The 25,804-nt window shown below is 43.6% G+C and overlaps 1 protein-coding gene across 6 annotated transcripts in view; it reads left to right on the forward strand.

The window, feature by feature from the left end:
• Positions 1-25,804, forward strand: part of ythdc2 (YTH domain containing 2) — a 175,707-nt gene that overhangs the window by 84,455 nt on the left and 65,448 nt on the right. For all 6 annotated transcript variants that reach the window (XR_010974877.1, XR_010974878.1, XR_010974879.1 and 3 more), the window contains 4 exons: positions 614-719; positions 1,287-1,406; positions 1,491-1,763; positions 25,482-25,608. Coding sequence is in view for 1 of the 6 variants with exons in the window: in XM_068029854.1 (XP_067885955.1) it covers positions 614-719; positions 1,287-1,406; positions 1,491-1,763; positions 25,482-25,608 (626 nt within the window). In the remaining 5 variants the exon portion in view is untranslated. The remainder of the gene's footprint in view (positions 1-613; positions 720-1,286; positions 1,407-1,490; positions 1,764-25,481; positions 25,609-25,804) is intronic.

Raw genomic sequence — 25,804 nt, forward strand, 5'->3', positions numbered from 1 at the left:
GGCTGTTTGCTGCTAATTCCATAGTGTTCAAATCTATTCACAATAGCCAAGGCTGCATCTATGGGGAGAAAAACAGAGCCACCGATGCTGCCATAGTTGGTTTTGATGAAAGGTTATTGACATGAAAGGTTAACTCTGTTTCTTTCTCCACCGATACTGTCAGACCTGCTGAGTATTTCAGCATTTTCTCTTTATATTTCAGATTTCCAGCATCCACAGTATTTTGCCTTTTCCCATGATAATGAGATGTTCGAAAGAGATGAATATCCAGTTCTGATCACAAGGGGGGCTACTGTTACACCCGGGGTTACATAATGTATAGTTCAATATTGGACACACTGTTCGATCCAAAATGCCAGACTGCTAAAAGGAACTGACTAGCATTCACAGTATCAAAGCAAGACTTAAATTTGCAGCACTACTCTGAAAATTATCAGTTTAAAAATTGTTATTTTTGATCGCCGGAGATTGACTGATTTGAATAATTTCTAATTTTTTTGCCTGCATGTTGTCTTTTGGAAAATGAAATTTTGTGGAATATTACATGTTCAAAACCAAGACAAAGACGAGAATGCTTGTTTAACTGTACTGCATTCCTGTTTGTTTTTAACAGGGCAGGTCGCTGCCGACCAGGAATTTGTTTTCACCTATTTAGCAGATTACGATTCCAAAACTTATTAGAATTCCAGACACCAGAGTTGCTACGGATGCCACTGCAGGTGTGTGTTTGGTTTGTTGTTCGTAAAATACTTCTTTCTAATGTATAATTGGAATACTACAACTGGAATGCACTAACTGAGGGTGGGTTGGATGCAAATGCTATCCAGGCCTTCAAAAAAGAATTGAATGCATATCTGAAGAGAAAAAATGTTCTGTGCTATGGGGAGGGGAGTGGGACTAGGTGAGTTGCTCTTGCAGAGAGCCACCACAGACATGATGGGCCAAATGGCCTCCTTCTGTGCTGTAACCGTTCTATGATTCTATAATTGTAAATGCTTGTAATTTTCTTGTTCTACCAAAAAGTTAAATGGTGGAATAAATGTTGAAACAATTAAGTAACCACCCTAACAGATTTTTCTTCTGCTGGAGTAGTGTAATTGAGAAAATATGGGCACTAAAAGTTTTATTTTCCGCATACAACTAATGCATATTGGATGATTCTGTGAAAGTATTAATACATCATTCTCACTCTGATGAATTAACTATCTGTAAAAAGACAAAATAAAACTGACCATTCCAAACTTTCATTATGTAATTGAATCATTTGCGTGTTTGTATATTCTTAGGAACTTTGCTTACATACCAAACTGCTAGCTCCAATCAATTGTCCAATTGCTGACTTCCTTGCAAAAGCACCAGAGCCCCCACCTTCACTTATTGTTAGAAATGCTGTTCAGATGATCAAGGTATGAGACATTTATCATCACATAAATGAATACATTTTAAAATACAGGAATGGAACAAATTTATTCTACGAATTTTCATTCTAGACTATAGATGCCATGGACAGCTGGGAAGATCTAACAGAACTTGGTTACCACTTAGCAGATCTTCCTGTGGAACCCCATCTGGGCAAGATGGTTCTTTGTGCTGTAGTTTTGAAATGCCTTGATCCTATTCTCACTATTGCTTGCACTCTGGCCTATCGAGATCCATTTGTTCTACCAGTGCAACCTTCACAGAAGCGTGCTTCCATGTTGTGTAGAAAGCGCTTTGCTGCAGGAACATTCAGCGATCACATGGCACTTTTAAGAGCATTCCAGGTAGGCTTTTTGAATTTATTTTGTGCTGTTGAATATCTTTTATTTACAATCAGAGTACAGTTCAGAGCTTTGTAGTAATGCTAATTGATTTTTAAATATAAAATTAATATTCATTTACGTCACTCCCTTCTGATATTCCTGCCTTGCATATTTGTGGAAATGAACACCCAGCAGGTATATAGTGTATTGTGAAGTATATGTAACTAGCATGCTTGTTATGAATAGTACTCTGCCACCAAAGGAAATAGTTATATCTGTGTGTTTGGTGTCATATTGTGAAAAAGTTGGTATTCCTAGATTAATTTTCAAAAGATAAATTGTTATCTTAATTCAGTCAGCTTTTATCAATTTTGCCTTGATGCTCAAGTGATGAGTGTATTTTTTGATTGCCGACCAGAAATTTGTGTTTGAATTCCAGTGTTGTAATTTAATAGTTTGCATACCATATTGTGGGAGTTTCATTTGTACTTAATTGGCTTAAGGACTAGTGGATGGTAGACAGTGGTATTTCCCACCTAGATATAGTTACCACAGGTCACAACATATATTTAAATGTTTACTCAATTGCCAGTACGGTCAATCGTATACTATACTCTTTATCCCAGAATAAAATTACACCAACCAGGTTTCTTTAATAAACAACAAAGTTATCAGTTTATTATAAAACAAGACTTATCTAGTAAAGATGCAAAGCATTAATACACAGATTGAAATATGAATGTAAATAGATATTCCTTTCTAGATACCCAACTCACATGCAGGCGCGCGCACATACCGGTTAGATTTTTAAAAAAAAGACATTTTCTCTGCAGAGGCCTTTTAAAAAAAAAAAGACAAAAAAAAAATACTTTGGCCAAATGCTCTTAAATCTTGAAGAAAAAGTATAAGATACGTTGTGTCCCAAATGGTATACATTTTGGCGTCCGAGTACATGTAGATGGGTCACTGGGATCTTTTCTGGAGCAATTTTTTCAGGTGGTGTCAAAAATTAATCTTGTAGACTTTTCAAGAACTTCTCAGGAGAAATGCAGCATCAAGGGTTTTAGCTATCACGTACTGGATTTTTTGCAGGGTCTCTGAGGTTGAGAAAGATGAGCTGGGTATTTCTTTCAGCAGGCTACAAACCCAACTGACATGCAAAACAGTTTACACCCCATCCAGAAAGTCAAAACTTCCTGACTACCATAAATCTTGACATGTCACTTCTCTGTAAACTAGAAACTGAACTGGAATAGGCATATAAATACAGTGGCTACAAGAGCAAGTCAGAGGCCAGGAATCCTGCAGCGAGTAACTCACCTCCTGACTCCCCAAAACCTGTCCACCATATACAAGGCACAAGTCAGGAGTGTGATGGTCACAAAGGAGGACACAAATAACCTTCCAGAAATGTTTGGAAACCAAGGATCTAATGAGAGGGAGGAACTGAAGGAAATCAGTATTAGTAAAAAAAAAAAGTGCTAGGGAAATTAATGGAGTTAAAGGCTGACAAATCCCCAGGGCCTGATAATCTACATTCCAGAGTACTAAAGGAAGTGGCCCTGGAAATAGTGGATGCACTGGTGGTCATTTTCCAAAATTCTGTAGACTCTGGAACAGTCCCTACAGTTTGGAGGTTGGCAAATGTAACCCCACTATTTAAAAAAGGAGGGAGAGAAAAAACAGGGAACTGCAGACCAGATAGCTTTACATCAGTAGTGGGGAAAATGCTAGAGTCTATTATAAAAGATGTGATAGCAGAACACCTGGAAGGCATAAATGGGATTGGACAAAGTCAGCATGGGTTTACGAAAGGGAAATAATGCTCAACAAATCTACTGGAGTTTTTTGAGAATGTAACTAGTAGATTAGATAAGGGAGATCCAGTGGATGTGGTGTATTTGGATTTTCAGAAGGCTTTTGATAAGGTCCCACAAAAGAGGTTAGTGTGCAAAGTTAAAGCACATGGGATTGGGGGTAATATACTGGCATGGATTGAGAATTGGTTGACAGACAGGAAACCGAGAGTAGGAATAAACGGGTCTTTTTCCAGGTGGCAGGCAATGACTAGTGGGGTACCGCAGGGATCAGTGCTTGGGCCCCAGCTGTTCACAATATATATTATTAACTTGGGTGAGGGAACTAAATGTAAGTTTGCAGACAACACAAATCTTGGGGAGGGAGGGGGGAGAATGTGAGCTGTGAGGAGGATGCAAAGAGGCTCCAGTGTGATTTGGAGAAGTTGGGTGAGTGGGGAAATGCATGGCAGATGCAGTATAACGTGAATAAATGTGATGTTATCCACTTTGGTTGTAAAAACAGGCAAATTATTATCTGAATGGTGATAGATTGGAAAGGGGGAGGTGCAACGAGACTTGGGTGTCCTTGTACACCTGTTGCTGAAAGCAAGCATTCAGGTGCAGCAAGCAGTTAGGAAGGCGAATGGTATGTTGGCCTTCATTTCAAGAGGATTTGAGTACAGGAGCAAGGATGTCTTACTGCAATTATACAGGGCCTTGGTGAGACCACATCCGGAGTATCGTGTGCAGTTTTGGTCTCCTTATCTGAGGAAGGATGTTCTTGCCTTGGAGGGAGTGCAAAGAAGATTTACTAGGCTGATTCCTGGGATGGCAGGATTGACGTATGAGAAGAGATTACGTCGACTAGGCCTATATTCACTCGAGTTTGGAAGAATGATAGGGAATCTCATAGAAACCTTTAAAATTTTAACATGACTAGACAGGCTAGATGCAGGGAGGATGTTCCTGATGGCTGGGGAGTCCAGAACCAGGGGTCACAGTCTCACGATACGGGGTATGCCATTTCGAACTGAGATGAGAAATTTCTTCACTCAGAGGTTGGTGAACCTGTGGAATTCTCTACCACAGAAGGCAGTGGTGGCCAAGTCATTAAATACATTCAAGAAGGAGATAGATATATTTCTTAATGCTAAAGGGATCAAGGGATATGGGGAGAAAGTGGGAACAGTGTACTGAATTAGACGATCAGCCGTTATGTTTTTTGAATGGCGGAGCAGGCCCAAAGGGCTGAATAGCCTACTCCTCCTGTTTTCTATGTTTCTATGCTTACTCTCCACTTGCCTGGATGGGTGCAGCTCCAACAACATTCAAGAAGCTGACACCAAAGCAGTCTGCTTGATTGGCACCCCATTCACAAACATTCACTCCCTCCACCACCGACGCACAGTGGCAGCAGTATGTACCATCTACAAGATGCACTACAGCAATGCACCAAGGCTCCTTAGACAGCACCTTCCAAACCCGCGACCTCTATCAACTAGAAGGACAAAGTCAGCAAATGCATGGGAACACCACCACCTGCAAGTTCCCCTCCAAGTCACACACCATCCTGACTTGGAACTATATCGCCGTTCCTTCACTGTCGTTGGATCAAAATCCTGCAAGTCCCTTCCTAACAGCACTGTGGGTCCTGCAAGTCCCTTCCTAACAGCACTGTGGGTGTACCTACCTCAAGTGGACTGCAGCAGTTCAAGAAAGCAAGAAAGCAGCTCACCACCGCCTTCTCAAGGGCAATTAAGGATGGGCAATAAACGCTGGCCTGGGCAATAAACGCTGGCCTAGCCAGCAATGCCCACATCCCATGAATGAATAAAAAAAAGCACATCAATTACATTATTCCCTGCCCCCCACCAATGTGGATAACCCTTAAGTGATAGGGCTGCAATAGTAAACTTCATCGTAATAGTCTGGAATTCTGGTTTTTGAATTTTTCCACAAAAACTAGGGGGCTATGATCAGTATATACCAGTGTATCTCTGGCGTTGTGGTGGACATATACTTCAAAATGTTTAAGAGCAAGTCATAAGCCCAGGGTTTCTTTTTCCAATGTAGAGTATTGCTTTTGGTGTCGATTTGGAAAATATCCCACTGGCCTTTCTGTGTCCGATTCATCGTGTAACAGTACTGCACCAACCCCCAGGTCACCAGCATCATTTGCTACCTTGAAGGGCTTATTGAAATTTGAGGCAGCCAACACTGGTTCATCAATCGAAATTGCTTTCAGCCTCTGACAAAATGCTTGGCACTCCCCTGACCACACTATCTTGGTTTTCTTTTTTTTGAAGCAAATTAGTCAGTGGAGCAGATATAGTACTAAAATTTGGTACAAACCTGTGGTAGAAACCACAAAAACCTCATGATTTCTTGCTTAGTCTTTAGGGTAGGGAACTCCACCAATGCTTGTACTTTTGCTGTTCTTGGCAATGCTTGGCCTCGCCCTACTTTTTCCCCCTCGGTAGGTTAAACATGCTTTTGCAAATTCACTTTTGGCAAGGTTTATCACCAAATCAGACGACTGTAATTTTCTAAATAGAGCTTCTAGTTGCAAGTGGTCCTTTCAAGTATCACTGTATACCAGCACATCAAAGTAAACCACACAGTTAGGAACACTGGCTAGCACTTGGTTCATTAGTCTCTGAAAAGTGGCTGGGGCATTTTTCTTTTAGCCCAAATGGCATCACTTGGCATTGGAAAAGACCATCTGGTGTGACAAAGTCCGTATTTTTTACTTTTTTAGCTCGGGATGTTAAATGAACCTGCCAGTATAGTATCCCTTTAACAAATCTATTTTTGGAAGAAATGTGGCACTGCTAACTCTCAATACAGTCTTCCAAACGAGGAATTGGGTAGGAGTCTGCCTTAGTTACTGCATTAACCTTTCTGTAGTCTATGCAAAATCTAGTTGAACAGTCAGGTTTAGGTGCCAACACAACTGGGAAACTTGAGCTGCTCTGACTGGGTTCAATTAGGTGGTTTTCCAACATGTATTGGATTTTTGCTTTCACCTGGGCCTGTTTCTCTGGACTTGAGCAGTAAGGATGCTGTTTTATAGGAAAGGATTCATCTACATCCACATGTATGGCTAAGGTTGTACATCTGGGTTTGTTCCTGAAGACTCCTTTAAATGCTGTGAATAGCCTTTTTAGGTCGTCTTGTTGTTCTGCATCTGAATATGAACGCATAGTGACTAATCTCCCTAACAATTGAGTATTTGCTAACTGGATGGTGGGAGGTTCAATTTGAGAATTGTCTAGGCCTCCTTCTGCCTCATCCTCACTATCCCTTTCATCCTTCACCGTCCCTACTACCTGACATATCTGTTCTTGCTTATCCGCCTCCCAGCGGTGTTATTGTTTCAACATAATCATGTGACACAGCCGATTCTTTTTCTGGTGATCTTGGGTGTCAATCAAGTAATTTATTTTACCAATCCTTTTGACTATTCCATATGGTCCACTGAACCATGCTTTCAGCGGTTCAACCTGCAAAGGCTGTAATCCTAACACCTCATCCCCTGGTTGAAATGTTCGGGTCTTGGGATGTTTGTCTGCCCATTTCTTGGTTGTTTGGGAAGCTTTTAGGTATTCCTGAGCCACATTGCAGGCTCTCGTGAGCCGCTCCTGGGACACGTAATCTAGCACGGAAGATTTGTCCCTCTGTTCTAAAAGATTTTCTTTGATTAGTTTTGAGGACCTCATCTCATATCCATAAGCTAATTCAAAAGGACTAAAACTGGTAGACTCATTAGGTGAATCCCTAGTGGAAAACAAATGAAATTCCAGCCCTTTGTCCCAATCATGGAGATATTCGGGACAGTATGCCCAGATCATCGTTTTGAGGGTCTGATGGTACCCTTGTGGCTGTGGGTGGTGTGCTGACTTTAACTGTTATGCCCAGATCATTCATAACTTTCTGAAAAATTTTAGACACAAAATTGGTACCTTGATCCGACTGAAACTCAATTGGTAATCCATATCTAGCAGAAATTGTTCTCAAGGGAATGGCCTCTGGGAACAGAGTAGCCATATCCATGATATCGAGTGTATATTGATGTCCCGCTTTTGTTTTTGGTAAAGGTCCACACAGTCTACCAACACCGTACTAAATGCTTCCCCAAAAACTTGCATGGGAATTAGAGATGCTGGTTTTATGGCAGATTGAGGTTGCCGTTTTCCCACAATCTGGCACGTATGGCACGCTTTACAAAACTGCACCGCGTCCTTGAAAAGACCTGGCCAGTAAAAATGTTGACTTGTACGTGATTGGGTCTTTCGGATCACCACACGTCCTGCCATAGGAATTCCATGGGCTATCCTTGATATTTCCCGGCGATATTTGGGCAGTACCAATATCTGGTGAACAACCGTCCATTCTTCATCCACAGGTCTGTGAGGAGATCGCTACTTCCTCATCAGAATCCCATTTTTAATATAGTAGCCTTCTGGAACTCTCTTTTCTTCAGCTTCAGTTAGAGCTGTTTCTGCCACTTTACTTAACTCTGGATCAGCTTGCTGAGCCTTGATCAGAGAAGACATATTGAACATTTCCTTCAGATTATCCAAATCCCCAAAGAGTTTCAGATATTCAGCTATCTGTCTCTGGTGCCAGTTTTACCTCTGATAATGGAATTTGTTTGGCTATTGCTTGGGTCATTACACATGAAGGAAAAAAATCCTGGAACCTTTTCCTGCAACTGTTCTGTCTCTTTGACTTCACTTGGTGTTTCTGTGACTACTGGAGAAGCTACTACCTTCGCTGTGTCCAAATCATTCCCCAGGAGTAGGTCAACTCTGTCTACAGGCAAACTATGGACAGTTCCTACGGTTACTGTTCCAGACATTAGGTCACACTCCAGATGCACCCGATACAAATGTAAGGGTATATACTCCCCGCCAATACTATTCACTAAAACAGTGGCATTCAGTGCACTCTTTGGTGGAAAAGTTATACCTTTCTGCAGCAAAAGAGTTTGGATGGCTCCTGTATCCTCAAGTATAACTATAGGTTTGCCTGCCTCACATGAGGGATCGGAGGTACTTTTCCTTTTAACAAGAATTCCCTATGACTCTGAGGTATCTTGCTCTCGTCCCCTGCACTCACACTGGTTTTTGTACTTGGCCTTACAGCTGCAGTCAGAGCTACAATTTGCTCTGTTGTACTCTGTCAGGGCCCCTTTCTCTGCATTGGCGTTGTGCACCCCAATAAGTTCCATGGGTTTACCCTGCAACTTGCAACATTTTGCACAAAGGTGTTGCACCTTGTGGCAATGGAAACACTTGGGCTTTTGGACCTCACTTCCACCCTCAGCATCTTCTTTTCTGACCTGACGAAGAGATCCTGGGGCATTCCCAGCTGTCCCTTCTTGTCCCTGGCTATATGCCTTCCTTTCACCCTCCCACCTTCTATCCTTCTTGGGTTCGTGGGGGTGATGGGCAAAGGGTTTGGGCTTGTAAACAAGCTCATAATCATCCGCAACCTGAGCCACCTGTTTGGCTGTTGAAACCTCTGGTTCTCTGCATGGGTTCTTACTAATGGAGTGAGTGAATATTTGAATTATTCCAGGAGAATTATTTCCCTAAAGGCTCATACATGGCCTCTACCTTTAGTGCCCGCATCCAACAATCAAAATTAATTTGCTTTACCCCCTCATTCTATATAAGTTTGCCCAGACTGTTTCCAGAGGTTCTGAAATTTCTGCCTGGATGCTTCAGGCACCAACTCATAAGCAGCGATAATAGCCTTTTTTGACAACTCATAATCTGCAGAAGCCTCCTCAGAAAGCATAGTATAAACTTCATGAGCTCTGCCCATCAACCTGCTTTGCATGAGCAGTGTCCAGCTTTCCTTCAGCCTCTTCATCTGTCTAGCTATCTTTTCAAAAGAAATTTAAAATGTCTCTACGTCCCTTTCCTTAAACTTTGGGAGGGCTTGCACAAATTTAAACAGCTCTCCGCTGGGTCCTGGGCTGGAGTCGGATCTTTCCTCACCCGATTTTTCCCTGGAGTCAAGGCCACCCTTTTATCTTGGATCCACGTTTTTTAATTAGAATTCCCTTTTTCTCTTTGAAATGCCCTTTTTTTTTTGCCCTTTCCTCTCTTTCAAGTTCAAGTTTTTTCATTGTCAATTCTATTTCCTGTTCAATCTCAAGTTTTTCTTCTCCTTTTCCTGTTCAAGCTGTTTCATCTGCAACGGAATCCTAGCTAATCCAACTGAACCATCATCTGGATTGCCTTTTCCTTCCTCCTATTTCAAATGCTGTGCTTTGACTTCAATTATATCTGCTTTCTTGGCTCCTGGGTTTAACTCTAATGCTGACTTTTCTGCCAATTCCTTTATCCTAGCCATGGTTAAGATTTGCAGATCACTCGGATAAATCCTCACTCCCCAGAAAGGTCGTAGCAACTGACAAATCCATTCAGTAGCGTAAACTTTAATGCACAAGAAACCTGTTTTTTTTTTTCTTTTCCTCATCAATTATTGTTACCTCACTTATAATTGCACGTCGTCGGCTTTGGGTTATCCCACACAGAGCACCCAATTATATGTTATGACAGAGGCGGGAGGAGTGACTATCTTTCTCTAGTTCCGCTTCTCCACAGGTCACAACATATATTTAAATGTTTACCCAGTTGCCAATACAGTCAATCATATACTCTACTCTTCATCCCAGAATAAAATACACCAAACAGGATTCTTTAATAAACAACAAAATTATCAGTTTATTATAAAACCAGACTTATCCAATGTTGCGACCAGGTGAGAAATGGGTCTAGGGCTCCCCTCTCAGCCTTTTACTGGTTTGGCTGTAACCGGGTTTAATTTTTAAAATACCGTGTTTTTAGCTTCCCCTCAATGAGTTCTTGCTCACTGCTCTCTAATGGTAATTGCAAAGAAATCAACCAGACAGGTTTTCTCCGATTTAAACAAGAAAAGTGTAAGTTTATTAACCTTAAAATTCTAACTCAGTTAAAACTACTAAAAATACATGACGCAATCATGCTAGGATGCATACGTGATAAACGCACAGGCAAATAGAGACAGAGGAGGAGGAAGAAGGGGAGAGGTTTGAAGTAATTGCTGGAGTTCAGTTACTGGTTTTGGATTGGATGTAAAGTCTTTGAAGTTAAGTCTTGCAGTTCTCGTCGGGGCCCAGTACACACTTATAAACTTCTTTCGCTGGTCTTCTGTCTTGAGGCTTAAGTTACTTCCTTGGGTCCCTGGAATTTTGTTTGAGAGAGACGGAGCGACCTTCCTTCTCTTTTGTCTTCAAATTGCAGTCTCTTCCTTTCTGTGTGGAATGCTGGCTCTAACCCATTCAGTGTCTCTTGATCACTACTGACAAAAATCCATCTGGCTAATTGACTCAGGGAGGACTTCCATTGTCGTCTTCAGGCAACTGTTTTTTAGAATGCAAATGTGCAGCCATGTTTTCAGCCACTGTTATGGTCTTTTTAAACAAGTTATTTCAAGTCCAGTAACAATTCAAAAATAATGCTCCATATGACAAAATTAATATCTCTCATTTTTTGGCAGGTGTGGTTTTCGTCACACCTCCACATCCAGCGGAATGAAATGCGATATTAGGAGAGCTTGTCATTAGAAAAAATAGAAAGAAGAGAAAGTACAGGAAAACACACATGCATTTCTCTCATTCATTTTCATTCATTCAGAAATCCTAAAAATTGTTACAGCCTGTCTTTCTTTTGTAGCAGTGCTGAATTAAACTGCCCCTTTTCCCTTGAGGTGGGTCTGAAATAAATAAGTGTTGCCCAAAGGGCAAAGGGGTTTAAAGTTTCTTCACCATCAGCCTGAAATACATTGGGAATGGGCATCCCAATAAACCTGTGATTTTTGGGGAGGTTTGCAGTTTGCACATTTCCATGATTGCCTACGGTGTCTTTGTTCCTGTTGGGGTCTGTAGGGATGAGGGTCAGATTTAGTTAGCTCTGGTTTGGAGTTCTGCTCATGAGAGTCTGCAGTGGGTGGATCCAGTCTGATCTCTCAGTGCTTTGATGAGTCATGCAATGGCTTTTCACTTTAGGGTATGGTTGGTTCCCTTTTCTCCTGACTGTGGTGGGGGGGCGTGGGGGTGGATTCTTTGCTAATCTTCCCTTTGTCCTCTGGGACACTCGTGCTTGCATGTATTTGTCCAGATGCTACCACACTCCCCTGAGGCACTTCGACTCTTGAGGACTTTCCTTGTCCCTGCAGGTTTCTGTAAATACTGTTAGCAACTCTGGGTGCTTCTAGTGCATTTACATAGGCGGATGTGGGGTCCAATTTTTCAAACATTTTGGGCTTGGCTGACTGAACAGTAGGTGTTTCCATTTGGGAATCCTCTCACATCTCCTTTAACCTGTCCTCTTTGTCCCTTTTTCCCATTTCCCCTCATTTTTTTGCCAGCCCTGTGTCTGCCTGTCCCCTTTTGTTCTCGATAGTGGTCGCTTACAATTCCCCAGCCCTCTGCTGGAGGATTTCCCTGCAGATTTCACTGTAGGTTAGGGTTTCCCCTCAACCTGGCACATGTGGCAACTCATACAGTACTCCACCACATCTTTGTGGTCTTTTGGCCACTCAAACTGCTGTCTTATGTAGGCTTTGGTTTCTTGTACACCGACATGTACAGCCATTGTAATCTCATGGGCCATTCTTAATATTTCTCTCTGGTACCTTTGCGGCATCACTAATTGGTGAAGCACTGTCCACCCTTTGTCCTCAGATCTGTGAGGAGAACTCCAATTCCTCATCAGTACCTCATTCTTTAAATAGTAGCAGTTGGGGACTCCCTTTGCTTCAGTTTCAGACTGGGCAGCCTGTGCTAACTCTCAGTACTGGGTCGGCTCGCTGAGCCTCAGCTAGGGAAGATCCATTTAATTCATTCCCTGGGTCCTCTAAATTTCCAAAGAAAGTCTCAGACAGACAGACCTCATGGCCATCTGCCTGCAGTGCCAATTCAGTCTCCTTTGTGGGAGCTGGTTTGATCATGGCCCGATTCACTACACATGCAGGTGAACTGCAGGGGACCGTCTCCTGCCATAGCCTGATCTCTCTGACCTCCTGCGATCTCTTTTTTTCACGACTGGGAAAGCTACCACCTTTGCCCTCGCCAGAGCATTACCTAGGGACAGGTCAACCCCGTCCACAGGCAAACTAGGGACAATCTATACAGTCACCGGTCCCGAAACTAGGTTGCACTCTAGGTGCACCCGGTGTACTGGTACAGGCATACACTGCCCTCCAATATCATTTGCCACCATTCTGGTATTTACTGCACTCTCTGGAGGAAAGGTCAGGTCCAGTATCCCTGAGGATTACTATGGGCTTGCTTGCCCCAGTCGCAGGGTATGGTGTTCCTCTCCTTTTAGACACAAAATCCTGATAACCTTCAGGAATCTTAAGAGATTTTCCTGCACCTATAGCAGTATGTTTTCTGGACCTTACTACTGCTGCAGTCAAAGCCACAGCTTGTTCTGCTGTGTTTTCCATCAGGGTCCCTTCTCCTTCACTGAGTGGGTGTGCCCTGATTAACACTTCAGGTTTTCCAGGTAGTTTCCAGCAGTCAGCTCTTGGATGACCTGCTTTATTACAATGGAAGTACACAGGCCTCTGGGTCTCACTCCTACTTATAGCACTTCATTTTTGGCTGGAGGAGGGCCCCCTGTATTTCTGCTTTTCTCTCTCTTCCAGGACTGCTTGGGCTCCTATCACCTTCCCACCCTTTGTCCTTTTTGGATTTGTGGGGGTGACTCGGAAAGGTTTTCTCCTGGGGAACCGACTTGTATATTCGAGCAAACTCATCAGCCAGAACTGTGGCTTGCCTTGCTCTGTGAACTTTTTGTTCCTGTACATGGGTCTTTATGGAGAGTGGGAGAGAGTTTTTAAATTCTTCCTAGAGAATTACTTCTCTTAGGTTTTCATAGCTAAGCTGCATTTAAAGAGCCCTCAACCACTGGTCAAGAGCCAGCTGCTTACTTCTCTCAAACTCCAAGTAAGTTTGATTAGCTTGCTTCCCGAGGGTTCAAAACATTTGATGGTAGGCCTCCGGTACTAGCTTATATGCCCCAAGGATAGCATTTTTGGTCATAATCTGAAGAGCTCTCATCTGGCAACAGGGAATAAACCTCATGGGCTTTTCCAGTTAGCTTGTTTTGTAGTAAAAGAGACCTGATCTCAGCTGGCCATTTTAGCTGCCTTGCCAGTTTCTCAAAAGACACAAAAAACACTTCCACATCTTCCTTATTAAATTTTGGAATTAGTTGAGCGAGTTTTAGCAATTTTGTACCCAGCCCTGAATTATGCTTCTCTATATTGGCCATGCTTTCACTGGGGTTACTCCGTCATACGAACATACGAATTAGGAGCACTCGACCCCTCGAGCCTGTTGCGCCGGTTCATGGCTGAACTGATTACTCCTCCTTTCCACCTGCCTGCGATAACCTTCTACCCCCTTGCTTATCAAGAATCTGTCTACCTCTGCCTTAAAAATATTCCGCTTCCACCGCCTTTTGAGGAAGAGAATTCCAAAGACTCAGGACCCTCAGAGAAAAAATTTCTCCTCATTTCTGTCTTAAATGGGAGACCCCTTATTTTTAAACAGTGACCCCAGTTCTAGATTCTCCCACAAGGGAAAACATCCTTTCCACATCCACCATGTGAAGACGCCTCAGGATCTTATATGTTTCAATCAAGTCGCCTCTTATTCTCCTAAATTCCAGCAGATACAAGCCTAGCCTGTCCAATCTTTCCTCGTAAGACAGGTCACCCATTCCAGGTATTAGTCTAGTAAACAGTCTAGTCGCCCCCTAGCTAACTCAAGCCGCCTCAGCTTTCTTTCCTCACGTTCCTCTGGAAGGTTCTTTGTTTCTCTCTTTTTCACTCTCCTGTCTTTTTTTACTCTCCTGTCTCTCCCTTTCTCTCTCTTTCCCTGTCTTCTAATTCAAGTTTCCTCTGTTCCGGCTGTAACTTTACTAGCAATACCCTGTTGGAGTCTATTTCTAATCCTGGATCTGATTCTTCAGGTTCGAGGGAAAAATGGTTGGCCGCCAGTTTTAGGAATTTGGACTTCCTAGCCCTGGCACGAAAAGTGATCCCACACTGGGGAGGCACAGTGGCGCAGTGGTTAGCACCACAGCCTCACAGCTCCAGCGACCCGGGTTCAATTCTGGGTACTGCCTGTGTGGAGTTTGCAAGTTCTCCCTGTGTCTGCGTGGGTTTCCTCCGGGTGCTCCGGTTTCCTCCCACATGCCAAAGACTTGCAGGTTGATAGGTAAATTGGCCATTATAAATTGCTCCTAGTATAGGTAGGCGGTAGGGGAATATAGGGACAGGTGGGGATGTGGTAGGAATATGGAATTAGTGTATGATTAGTATGAATGGGTGGTTGATGGTCGGCACAGACTCGATGGGCCGAAGGGCCTGTTTCAGTGCTGTATCTCTAAACTAAAACTAAACTAAAACTGCTCAGCCATATTCCTCAACTCTTCCATACACAATGACTTTAACTTATCCTAAGTTACTTCACCCTGGCTTGGGGAGGTACTGGCTTCAGTCGCAGACATGTTAGTATTCAAGCACACACAACCACAAGAAAACCTGTATTGAAATCTTTTCTCTTTTTGATTGGGATCAATTTGACTTCCCACTTTCAATTTCTCGTTTGTCTGTGGGTCCAATCCGGAGCGCTAGCCCCCAAATATCTCTTACGACCAGGTGAGAAAGGGGTCTCGGACTCCCCTCTCAGCCTTTAACTGGTTTGGTTGTAACAGGGTTTACTTTTTAAAACACTATATTTTTAGCTTCCCCTCAGTTAGTTCTTTTTCACTGCTCTGTAATGGTATTGGCAAAGAAATCAACCAGACAGGTTTTCTCAGATTTAAAAAAGAAAGGTGTAAATTTATTAAACTTAAAATTTTAATTCAATTAAAACTACTAAAAATATGTGACGCGACCACGCTAGCATGCATACGCAATAAACATGCAAATAGAGACAGAGGGGAAAGGTTTGAAGTAATAGCTGGAGTTCAGTTACTGGTTTTGGATTGGATGTAAAATCTTTGATTGAAGTTAAGTTTTTGTTGGGGCACAGTGCATACTTACAAACTTGTTTCGCTGGTCTTCTGTCTTGAGGCTTAAGTTACTTCCTTGGGTCCCTGGAACTTTGCTTGAGAGAGACAGGGAAAGACCTTCCTTCTCTTTTGTCTTCAAATTGCAGTCTCTTCCTTTCAGTGTGGGACAATTCAAAAAACCCCAGTTGCCCAGCAGGCTAGTCATGTGACTGGCTCCTTATTTGGAACAGTCTCTCCTGCGAGGTTTGTGGATTCCCCCGAGCTTACTAGATGCTCTCAGTGGGTGGGTGGGGGGGGGGGGGGGGGTGGGGTGGCGGGTAGAATGCTGGCTCATACACATTCAATGTCTTTTGATTATCACTACTGACAAAAATCCATTTGGCTACTTGAATCAGGGAGGACTCCTATTGTTGTCATAGTCATCGAGTCGTACAGCATAGAAACAGGCCCTTCGACCCATCGCGTCCATGCCCACCTTAATGCCTATCTATACTAATCCCACCTGCCTGCATTAATTTCATATCCCTCTATGCCTTGCTCATTCGTGTACCTGTCCAGATGCCTCTTAAATGTTGCTACTGTTCCTGCCTCCACCACCTCCTCTGGCAGCTCATTCCAGATACCCACTATTCTTTGTGTGAAAAGTTTACCCCTTTGATCCCCTTTAAACCTCCTTCCTCTCACCTTAAATCTATGCCCTCTAGTTTTAGTCACCCCTACCATAGGAAACAGATTCTGGCTATCTACCCTATCTATGCCTTTCATAATTTTATATACCTCTATCATGTCACCTCTGAGCCTCCTTCGCTCCAGGGAAAACCGACCCAGCCTATCCAATCTCTCTTTATAACTCAAGCTCTCCAAACCAGGCAACATCCTTGTGAATCTTTTCTGCACCCTCTCTAGCTTAATCACATCTTTCCTGTAGTGCGGCGACCAGAACTGCACACAGTACTCCAAATGTGGCCTAACCAACGTTATGTACAACTGTAACATGACGTCCCAACTCTTGCACTCAGTGCCTCGGCTGATGAAGGCAAGCATGCCATACGCCTTCTACACCATCCTGTCTACCTGTGTTGCCACTTTCAGGGAACTATGTACTTGCACCCAGGGTGTGTCTGCTCAAGAACACTCCCCAGGGCCCTGCCATTCACTGTATACGTCTTGCCCTGGTTTAACTTCCCAAAATGCGTCACTTCGCACTTGTGTGTTAAATTCCATTTGCCGATCCCTTGCCCACTTTCCCAGTTTATCTATATCCTGTTGTAACCTTAGACAACCTTCTTAACTGTCCACTATACCACCAATTTTGGTGTCATCAGGAAACTTATTAATCATGCCTCCTACATTCACATCCAAGTCATTAATATATATGATAAACAACAGAGGGCCCAGCACCGATCCCTGCGGCACGTCACTGACCTCCAATCTGAAAAACAACCCTCCACTACCACCTCTGCCTCCTATCACCAAGCCAATTTTGTATCCAATTTGCCAGCTCACCCTGGATCCCATGTGTTCGAACCTTTCGGACCAGCCTACCTTGCGGGACCTTGTCAAAGGCCTTGCTAAAGTCCATGTAGACAACGTCCACCGCCCTGCCCTCGTCAATCCTCTTGGTCACCTCCTCAAAAAACGCAATCAAATTCCTGAGACATGATTTCCCATGCACAAAGCCAGGCTGACTATCCAAATGCATATAAATCCTGTCTCTCAGAATGCCTTCCAATAGCTTTCCCACCACTGATATAAGGCTCACCGGCCTGTAGTTCCCTGGCTTTTCCCTGATGCCCTTCTTAAATAAAGGCACAACATTGGCTACGCTCCAGTCTTCCGGTACCTCTTTATTCAACTGTCTTTTAGAATGCAAATGTGCAGCCATGTTTTCAGCCACTGTTGTGATCTTTTTAAACAAGTTATTTCAAGTCCAGTAGCAGTTCAAAAATAATGTTCCCTATGACAAAATTAATATGTCTCATTTTTAAGCAGCTGTGGTTTTCGGCACATCAGTAAAGATGTAAAGCTTTAACACACAGTTTGAAATATGAATGTAAATAGATATTCCTTTCAGATGCCCAACGTACACTGCGTGCGCGTACACACGCTGGTTAGAGAAACAAAAATAAAGAAATTTTCTCTGCAGTGGTATTTTACAAAAAAAGACAAAAAAAAAAATACTTTGGCCAAATACTTGTTAATTCTTGAAGAAAAAGAATAAGATATGTGTCCCAAATGGCATACAGTCTGGCATCTGATTACACGTAGATGGGTCACTGGAATCTTTTCTAGAACAGTGTTTTTAGGTAGTGTCGAGAATTAATCTGGTGGGCTTTCCAGGAGCTTCTCAGGAGAAATGCGGCATCAGGGGTTTTAGCTATCACGCACTGGATTTTTTTGCAGGGTCTTTCAGAGGTGGAGAAAGATGAGCTAGCTGTTTCTTTCAGCAGGCTACAAACCCAGCTGACACTCAAAACAGTCCACACCCCATCCAGAAAGTCAAAGTCACCTGACCAACATAAATCTTGACATGTCATTTCTCTGTAAACATCTTCCCCCAAGTCACCAAGGCTTCTGTTGTTGATTTCGCTTAAGGCATGTGACATCCAATAAAGGTTTGTTTTCAAACAAAAACCTCGTGTCTTCCCAGTGACCCTTGTAGAAAAAAAAAACACATCCATGGAATTTTCAGTTTCCCAAATGAACCAATGTCCACAATTTTCATCACAAGTCCTCAAAACATCTTAAGAATGGAGCACCTTCTTAACTATATGTATACACACAGATAAATAAATGACTTGGATATTGGAATACAGAGTAAAATTTTAAAGTTGCCGATAATACCAAACCTGGAGGTGTGGCGAACAGTGAGGATGCTACCAATCGACTGCCACAGGACATAGATAGGCTGGCAGAATGGGCAGACTAGTGGTGGATGCAATTTAATACAGAGGTGTGAGATGATGCATTTTGGCAGAAGGGGTAGGGTGAGGCAATTTACAGTTAATGGCACATTTCTAAAGAGTGTGCAGGGAGAGAGGGATCTGGGAGTTCATGTGTATAGATCTTTGAAGGTGGCAGATCATATTGAGAGCCCGGTTAGCAAAGCATGTTGGATCTTGAGCTTCGCACTTGGATGTATTGGTGGGATTTGAAAACTAGGATGAAAATTTTCAAACAAAGACATTGCCAGATCGGGAGCCCTGGATTAACAGGCCACTTGAGGACCAAGTGGTGCTAACCACTGCACCATCCAATTATATCTTTGCTAACAATACCCGATCGGAGTCTGCTTCCAACTCTGTTTCTGCTTCTTCAGATTCAAGGGAAAAATGGTTCGCCACCGGTCTTAGGAGCTCAGCTATTTTCCTCAACTGCTCCATAGAAGTCCTTTTAGCCTATCCCAAGTTACTTCACCTTGGCTTGGGGAGTTACTGGCTTCAGTCGCAGACATGTTAGCATTCTAGCACACACAACCACAAGAAAACCTGTATTGAAATATTTTCTCTTTTTTGATTGGGATCAATTTGGTTTCCCACTTTCAATTTCTCTCATTTGTATGTGGGTCAAATCCATGACGGTTGGAGGGGTGGGGGGGTTGAGGGCCCATTGCCATTTTGTTGCAAAGCGATTTTGTTTGGGGAAGGATAAGCCAACAACGGCCTTCCCGCCCAGAAGCCAAATGAGGTCCTCAAGTGGCCTGTTAATCCAGGGCTCCCGATCTGGCAATGTCTTTGTTTGAAAATTTTCATCCTAGTTTTCAAATCCCACCAGTACATCTCAGTGCGAAGCTCGAGATCCAACATGCTTTGCTAACCGCGCGCTCAATATGATCTGCCACCTTCAAAGATCTATGCACATGAACTTCCAGATCCCTCTCTCCCTGCACACTCTTTAGAAATGTGCCATTAACTGTAAATTGCCTCACCCTACCCCTTCTGCCAAAATGCATCATCTCACACCTCTCTGTATTAAATTGCATCCACCACTAGTCTGCCCATTCTGCTAGCCTATCTATGTCCTGTTGCAGTCGATTGGTAGCATCCTCACTGTTCGCCACACCTCCAGGTTTGGTATTATCGGCAACTTTAAAATTTTACTCTGTGTTCCAATATCCAAGTAATTTATTTATCTGTGTGTATACATATAGTTACAAGGTGCTCCATTCTTAAGGTGTTTTGAGGACTTGTGATGAAGATTGTGGACATTGGTTCATTTGGGAAACTGAAGATTCCATGGATGTGTTCTTTTTTCTACAAGGGTCACTGGGAAGACACTTGAGGTTTTGTTTGAAAACAAACCTTTATTGGATGTCACATGCCTTAAGCGAAATAAACAACAGAAGCCTTGGTGACTTGGGGGAAGATGTTTACAGAGAAATGACATGTCACGATTTATGATGGTCAGGTGACTTTGACTTTCTGGATGGGGTGTGGACTGTTTTGAGTGTCAGCTGGGTTTGTAGCCTGCTGAAAGAAACAGGGTCACAGGTAGGAGCAACAAGCCCAGAGAACCATGGATGACCAGAAACATTCAGGGTATGATGAGAAGGAAAAGAGAGGCTTTTAGCAAATACAAGGAGAGCAAATCAACGAAAGCATTAGTGGAGTACAGTAAGTGTAGGATGGAGCTTAAGAAAGCAATTAGGAGAGCAAAGAGGGGATATGAGAAAGCTCTGGCTGGTAAAAGTAGGGAAAATCCCAAGATATTCTATAAGTATATCAATGGGAAGAGGATAACCAGGGAAAGAGTAGGACCCATTAGGGACCAAGGGGGAAATTTGTGGGTGGAGCCAGAGGACATTGGTAGGGTGTTGAACGAATACTTCACATCTGTCTTCACCCAAGAGAATGAGGATGTAGATATGGAACTTCGAGAGAGAGAGACTGTGAGGTTCTTGAGCAAATTCTCATAGGGAGTGACAAGGTATTGGAGGTTTTGGAAGGCTTAAAAGTGGTCTAATCTCCAGGTCCGGATGATTTGTGTCCCAGGATGCTGTGGGAGGCGAGGGTGGAGATTGCAGGGGCTCTGACCCAAATTTTTAATTTCTCTCTGGCCACGGGGGAGGTGCCAGAGGACTGGAGAACAGCTAATGTGGTCCCACTATTTAAGATAGGTTGTAGAGATAAGCCAGGGAACTACAGACCAGTGAGTCTCACTTAAGTGGTAGGGAAACTATTGGAGAAAAGTCTGAAGGAGAGAATCTGTCTCCACTTGGAGAGGCAAAATTTGATTAGGAATAGTTAGCATGGCTTTGTCAGAGAGAGGTCATGCCTAACATATTTGATTGAATTTTTTGAGCATGTGACCAGGTGTGTAGATGAGGGTAGTGCAGTTGATGTAGTTTACATCGATTTCAGCAAAGCCTTTGACAAGATCCCACGTGGGAGACTTATCCAGAAAGCAAATGCACATGGGATACAAGGTAACTTGACAAGGTGGATTCAAAATTGGCGTAGCAAAGATTGGCCGAGTGGTTAACAGTGAGGTGGAGTGTCTTAGGTTACAGGAAGATATAGACGGGATGATCAAATGGGCAGAAAAGTGGCAGATGGAATTTAATGCTCAAAAGTGTGAGGTGATGCACTTTGGAAGGAGTAATGTGACATGGAAGTATTCAATGAATGGCCTGACACTGGGAAGTTCCGAGGAACAAAGGGACCTTGGCATGTTTGTCCATAGATCTCTGAAGGCAGAAGGGCAGGTTAATAGGGTGGTGAAAAAGGCATATGGGACACTTGCCTTTATCAATCGAGGCATAGATTACAAAAGCAGGGAGGTCATGTTGGAGTTGTACAGAACTTTGGCAAGGCCACAGCTGGAGTACTGTGTGCAATTCTGGTCGCCACATTATAGGAAGGATGTAATTGCATTGGCGGGGTGCAGAGGCGATTCACCAGGATGTTGCCAGGGATGGAACATTTAAGCTATGAAGAGAGGTTGGATAGGCTTGGGTTGTTTTCACTGGAGCAGAGAAGACTGAGGGGTGACCTGATCGAGGTGTACAAGATTGAGGGGCATGGACAGGGTGGATAGGGAGCAGCTGTTCCCCTTAGTTGAAGGGTCAGTTACGACGGGGTCACAAGTTTAAGGTGAGGGGCAGGAGGTTTAAGGGGGATTTGAGGAAGATCTGTTTTACCCAGAGGGTGGTGACGGTCTGGAATGCCTTGCCTGGGAGGGTGGTAGAGGCAGGTTGCCTCACATCCTTTAAAAAGTACCTGGATGAGCACTTGACACGTCATAACATTCAAGGCTATGGGCCAAGTGCTGGCAAATGGGATTAGGTTGACAGGTCAGGTGTTTTAATGCATCGGTGCAGACTTGATGGGCTGAAGGGCCTCTTCTGCACTGTATTATTCTGTGATTCTATGACTGCTGGGATAGCTGAATCCTCAAACAAACCTGGTTAGACCAGCTGGTCATGTGACTAGCCTGCTTGGCAACCTGGCTTTTCTGAATTGTACAAAGCGTTTGAAAAAAGACAGTATGCTCCTGGACTGAAAAAGACCTCTTGGGTCTGGCTCTCCCTCTCTTTCTCACGGAATCAACTGAAGACACATGATCCTCAAGAGAGAATGGTCTCCTACCGCGAACAAGGTTTAAGAACAATACTGGGCCCCAACGAAGAGCAAGATCTACCTACAATCAAGGACTCTACAGTGAGCTCAAAGAACCGTAACAAAAACCCTCTTCAGAGATTGCCTCAAACTTTTCCACTTTATTTTCTTTTTTCTGTCTCTATCTGCATGTATGTATCGCGTATGCATGCTAGCGTGGGCGCTAACCAAATTAGAGTTTAAGTTTAATAAATTTCAAACTTTCTTTAAAGCTAAGAAAACCTGTTTGTGCTCGTTTCTTTGCCTTATAATTAGAAAGCAGTGAACCAGGATTCACCAAGGGGAGCTAAAAACATGATGTGTTTAAAATTAAACCCTTTTACAGTAAGACCAAGTGAAGGCTGAGAGGGAACCCCATTCTCACCTGGTCGTAACAACTTCCAGAGTTTCTATTCTGGTCACTGTTTAAAAGTGTCTAATAATCTAATGGAGGTCTTGAAAGAGTAGACAGCAGTATTGGAGAGAAGGCTTCTTTTCCTAGCAGGGTTCAATGTATTTTTAAATAATTTGTTCCTGGGATGTGAGCGTTGCTGGCAAGGCCAACATTTATTGCCCATCCCTAATTGTCCTTGAGAAAGTGGTGGTGAGCTGCCTTTTTGAACAACTGCTGTCCATGTGGTGTAGGTGCATCCACAGTGCTGTTAGGGAGGGAGTTCAGGATTTTGATCCTGCAGCAGTGTAGGAGCAGCAATATATTTCCAAGTCAGGCAGATGTATGACTTGGAAAGGAACTTGCAGCTGGTTGTGTTCCCATACGCCTGCTGCTCTTGTTCTAGGTGGTAGAGGTTGTGGATTTGGAAGGTGCTGTTGAAGCAGCTTATGGGAGTTGCTGCAATGCATCTTGTAGTTCCAATGCACTGCAGCCATGGAGGACTGGTGGTGGAGGAAATGGATGTTTAAGGTGGTGGTAGGGGTGTCAATCAAGCATGCTGCTTTGTCCTGGATGATGATGAGCTTCCTGAGTGTCGTTGGAATTGCAACCATCTCATGGAGAGTATTCCATCGCACTCCTTACTTGTGCCTTATAGATGGTGGACAGGCTTTGGGGAGTTGGGAGGTGAGTTACTCGCTGCAGAATTCCAGCCTCTGACTTGCTTTTATAGCCATAGTATTTATGTAGCTGCTCAAGTTCAGTTTCTGGGCAACCCCCCAGGATGTTGTTGATGGTGGAATCAGCGATAGTAATGCTGTTGAATTTCAAGAGGAGTTGGTTAGATTCTGTATTGGAGAAGATGATCATTGCCTGCACTTGTGTGACGCGAATGTGAATGGTTCGTAGATAATTTATGTTGAATGGGACAACTGAAAGGGCCAGCTAAGCAAGCTGCATGCTTGGGGAAATGGGAAAAGGCAGGAGAGAAATTGGTAACAGTAAAGAGAAGCTTTAGGATCAGTTCTATAATCAGGCGATGGTACAGAGGTGTTGCATGGAGAAGACAGAAATTAAGGGCTTTGTGCAGTTTAATGGAATTAGGGAGAAAACAGCTGTATTTGGAGATCTAGTGAGAGATGTTGACTTTTGGCAATGCTAGTTTTGTAGTTTTTTTTTACTACTGGGTATGCTGATTGGGATATTGCAACTTTGGATAAAATTGTGCAAGAAATTGGATATTGGTGGGTGTTGTACATGTGGGAATAAATGACATGAGAGTGAAAAGAGAGTTGGAGGTGCTCAAAAGCCAGTCGAAGCATGTGTAAAGCTGTGTATGTTCCATTTTATTAACCTTTGCTAAAGGCAGTGATTTCATCAGAAAAATTCTGAGGATAACAACTGCCAGCAACTGTTGTAAGACATTTTTAGAAATAACTGGAACTGTTTTTCTGGGTTGGACTGCACCTGCCTGGTTCCATTCTTATTTATCTAATCGTGGCCAGAGAATCACCATCACTGATTTCTCTTCCCATTCCCGCACAGCTATCTTTGGTGTCCCTCAAGGATCTATCCTTGGCCCCCTCCTATTTATCACCCACGTGCTGCGATATCATCCGAAAAACGACGTCAGTTTCCACATGTAAGCTTTACCTCTTGACCCCTCTACTGTCTCTAAATTGTCAGACTGCTTGTCTGACATCCACTACTGGATGGGCAAAAATTTTCTTCAATTAAATATTCGGAAGACTGAAGCCATTGTTACTGTCCGCTATTTGATTACTACTGTAACCCATATTTTGTCACTTCTGTTTCCATAAGCAGCGTTTCTATGCTAAGCACTATATCAAGTATGGTAACAATGAGAATGTATTTACTTTTTGGCTTTGGCTGTGTTGAATTCAGTAAGCTAATTTTCATCTTCCCGATGAAATTTATGGCACTGGAGTTCTATGTGATCCAAAACATGGGTGTTACAGCAATATTGGGTGATATTCAGGAAATCCGTTAAAAAGTGCTGCTGAGTTGCAAAACAAAGGGCTGGATTTTACATCGGGCGAACGGGAGCTGGCCACCGACGTAAAAGTCAGTGGTGAACCCGCTTCTGCCTAGCCTGGGGATTCATCCCGCATTTTACGGGTCCCCAACCTTTAATTGTTCTGAGGTGGGACTTCCAGCTGCTTGAGGCATGAAGTTCCACCTCATTGAACTGCCGGCCAATCATCAGGCCGGCAGCTCTTAGTTCCAGCAGCGCCACTGGGAGCAGTGGCCACTGCTGGGACTGCAGTCCAGCCAAGGACATTGAGCCAGGAATGCAGGTAAGTTTGGGTTGCCTCGCCGGGGGTAATCGGTTGGGCCCTGGCGAGGCAAGGGTGGTCGTTTGGGGGGAAGTGGGGTGTCTTGGGTCCTGGGGCTGGTTGGGGAAGCGGGGACGGCCCTCAATCAGGCACCCTTTGCCTGTTTGTCAGGGCCCAGCCCGCGCTGAGAGGCCGCCAGCTTTCACCGGGCGGCCTTTCCCGGCTCTAGGACGCCCACTTGCCACGGTTAAAAATCCCCATGGAGGCGGGCGATGGCCTGCTGCCGTTAATTGGCAACTTAAGAGCTTTGGCCTGGGCAGGAAGCCTGTTTTTCACCCGCCCCCCCCCCGGCCCTACATAAAGTGGGGCGGAGGCAGGAGCGGGTCAGGAAGACTTCGCGGAGCTTCCTGCCCCATTTTATGCCACCTGCCCGCCGCCATCCGGCTCGCTGGGGTGGCATAAAATTCTGGCCAAAATGTTTAAATTTGCATTGAACAATGTGATCGTTTGACTATTTTATTTGTTATCTTAGATACTTGTTTTGTTTTGAACTATTTTGTTTTCTTTCAGGCTTGGCAAAAGGCTCGCAGTGATGGTTGGGAGAGAGCATTCTGTGAAAAAAATTTCCTTTCTCAAGCTACAATGGAAATCATTATAGGCATGAGGACACAGTTGTTGGGCCAGCTCAGAGCTTCAGGTGAGCACAGATTAGAGGTGAACGTAATGCAAGCTGAAATTTATTAACTGAAAGTCTGCAGGCAGTCAAACAAAACGGACATCCAGTACTACCTCTACTGTTCACCGTTGAGGCAGCATGGTTTCTTGGGAGATGACCTTTGTGCCAATTCTTATTGGTGGTGTTGGCTTACTCTGCTTTCATTTCCAAGATACGT

Source organism: Heterodontus francisci, chromosome 4 (assembly GCF_036365525.1).
Source record: "Heterodontus francisci isolate sHetFra1 chromosome 4, sHetFra1.hap1, whole genome shotgun sequence".
Lineage (NCBI taxonomy): Eukaryota > Metazoa > Chordata > Chondrichthyes > Heterodontiformes > Heterodontidae > Heterodontus > Heterodontus francisci.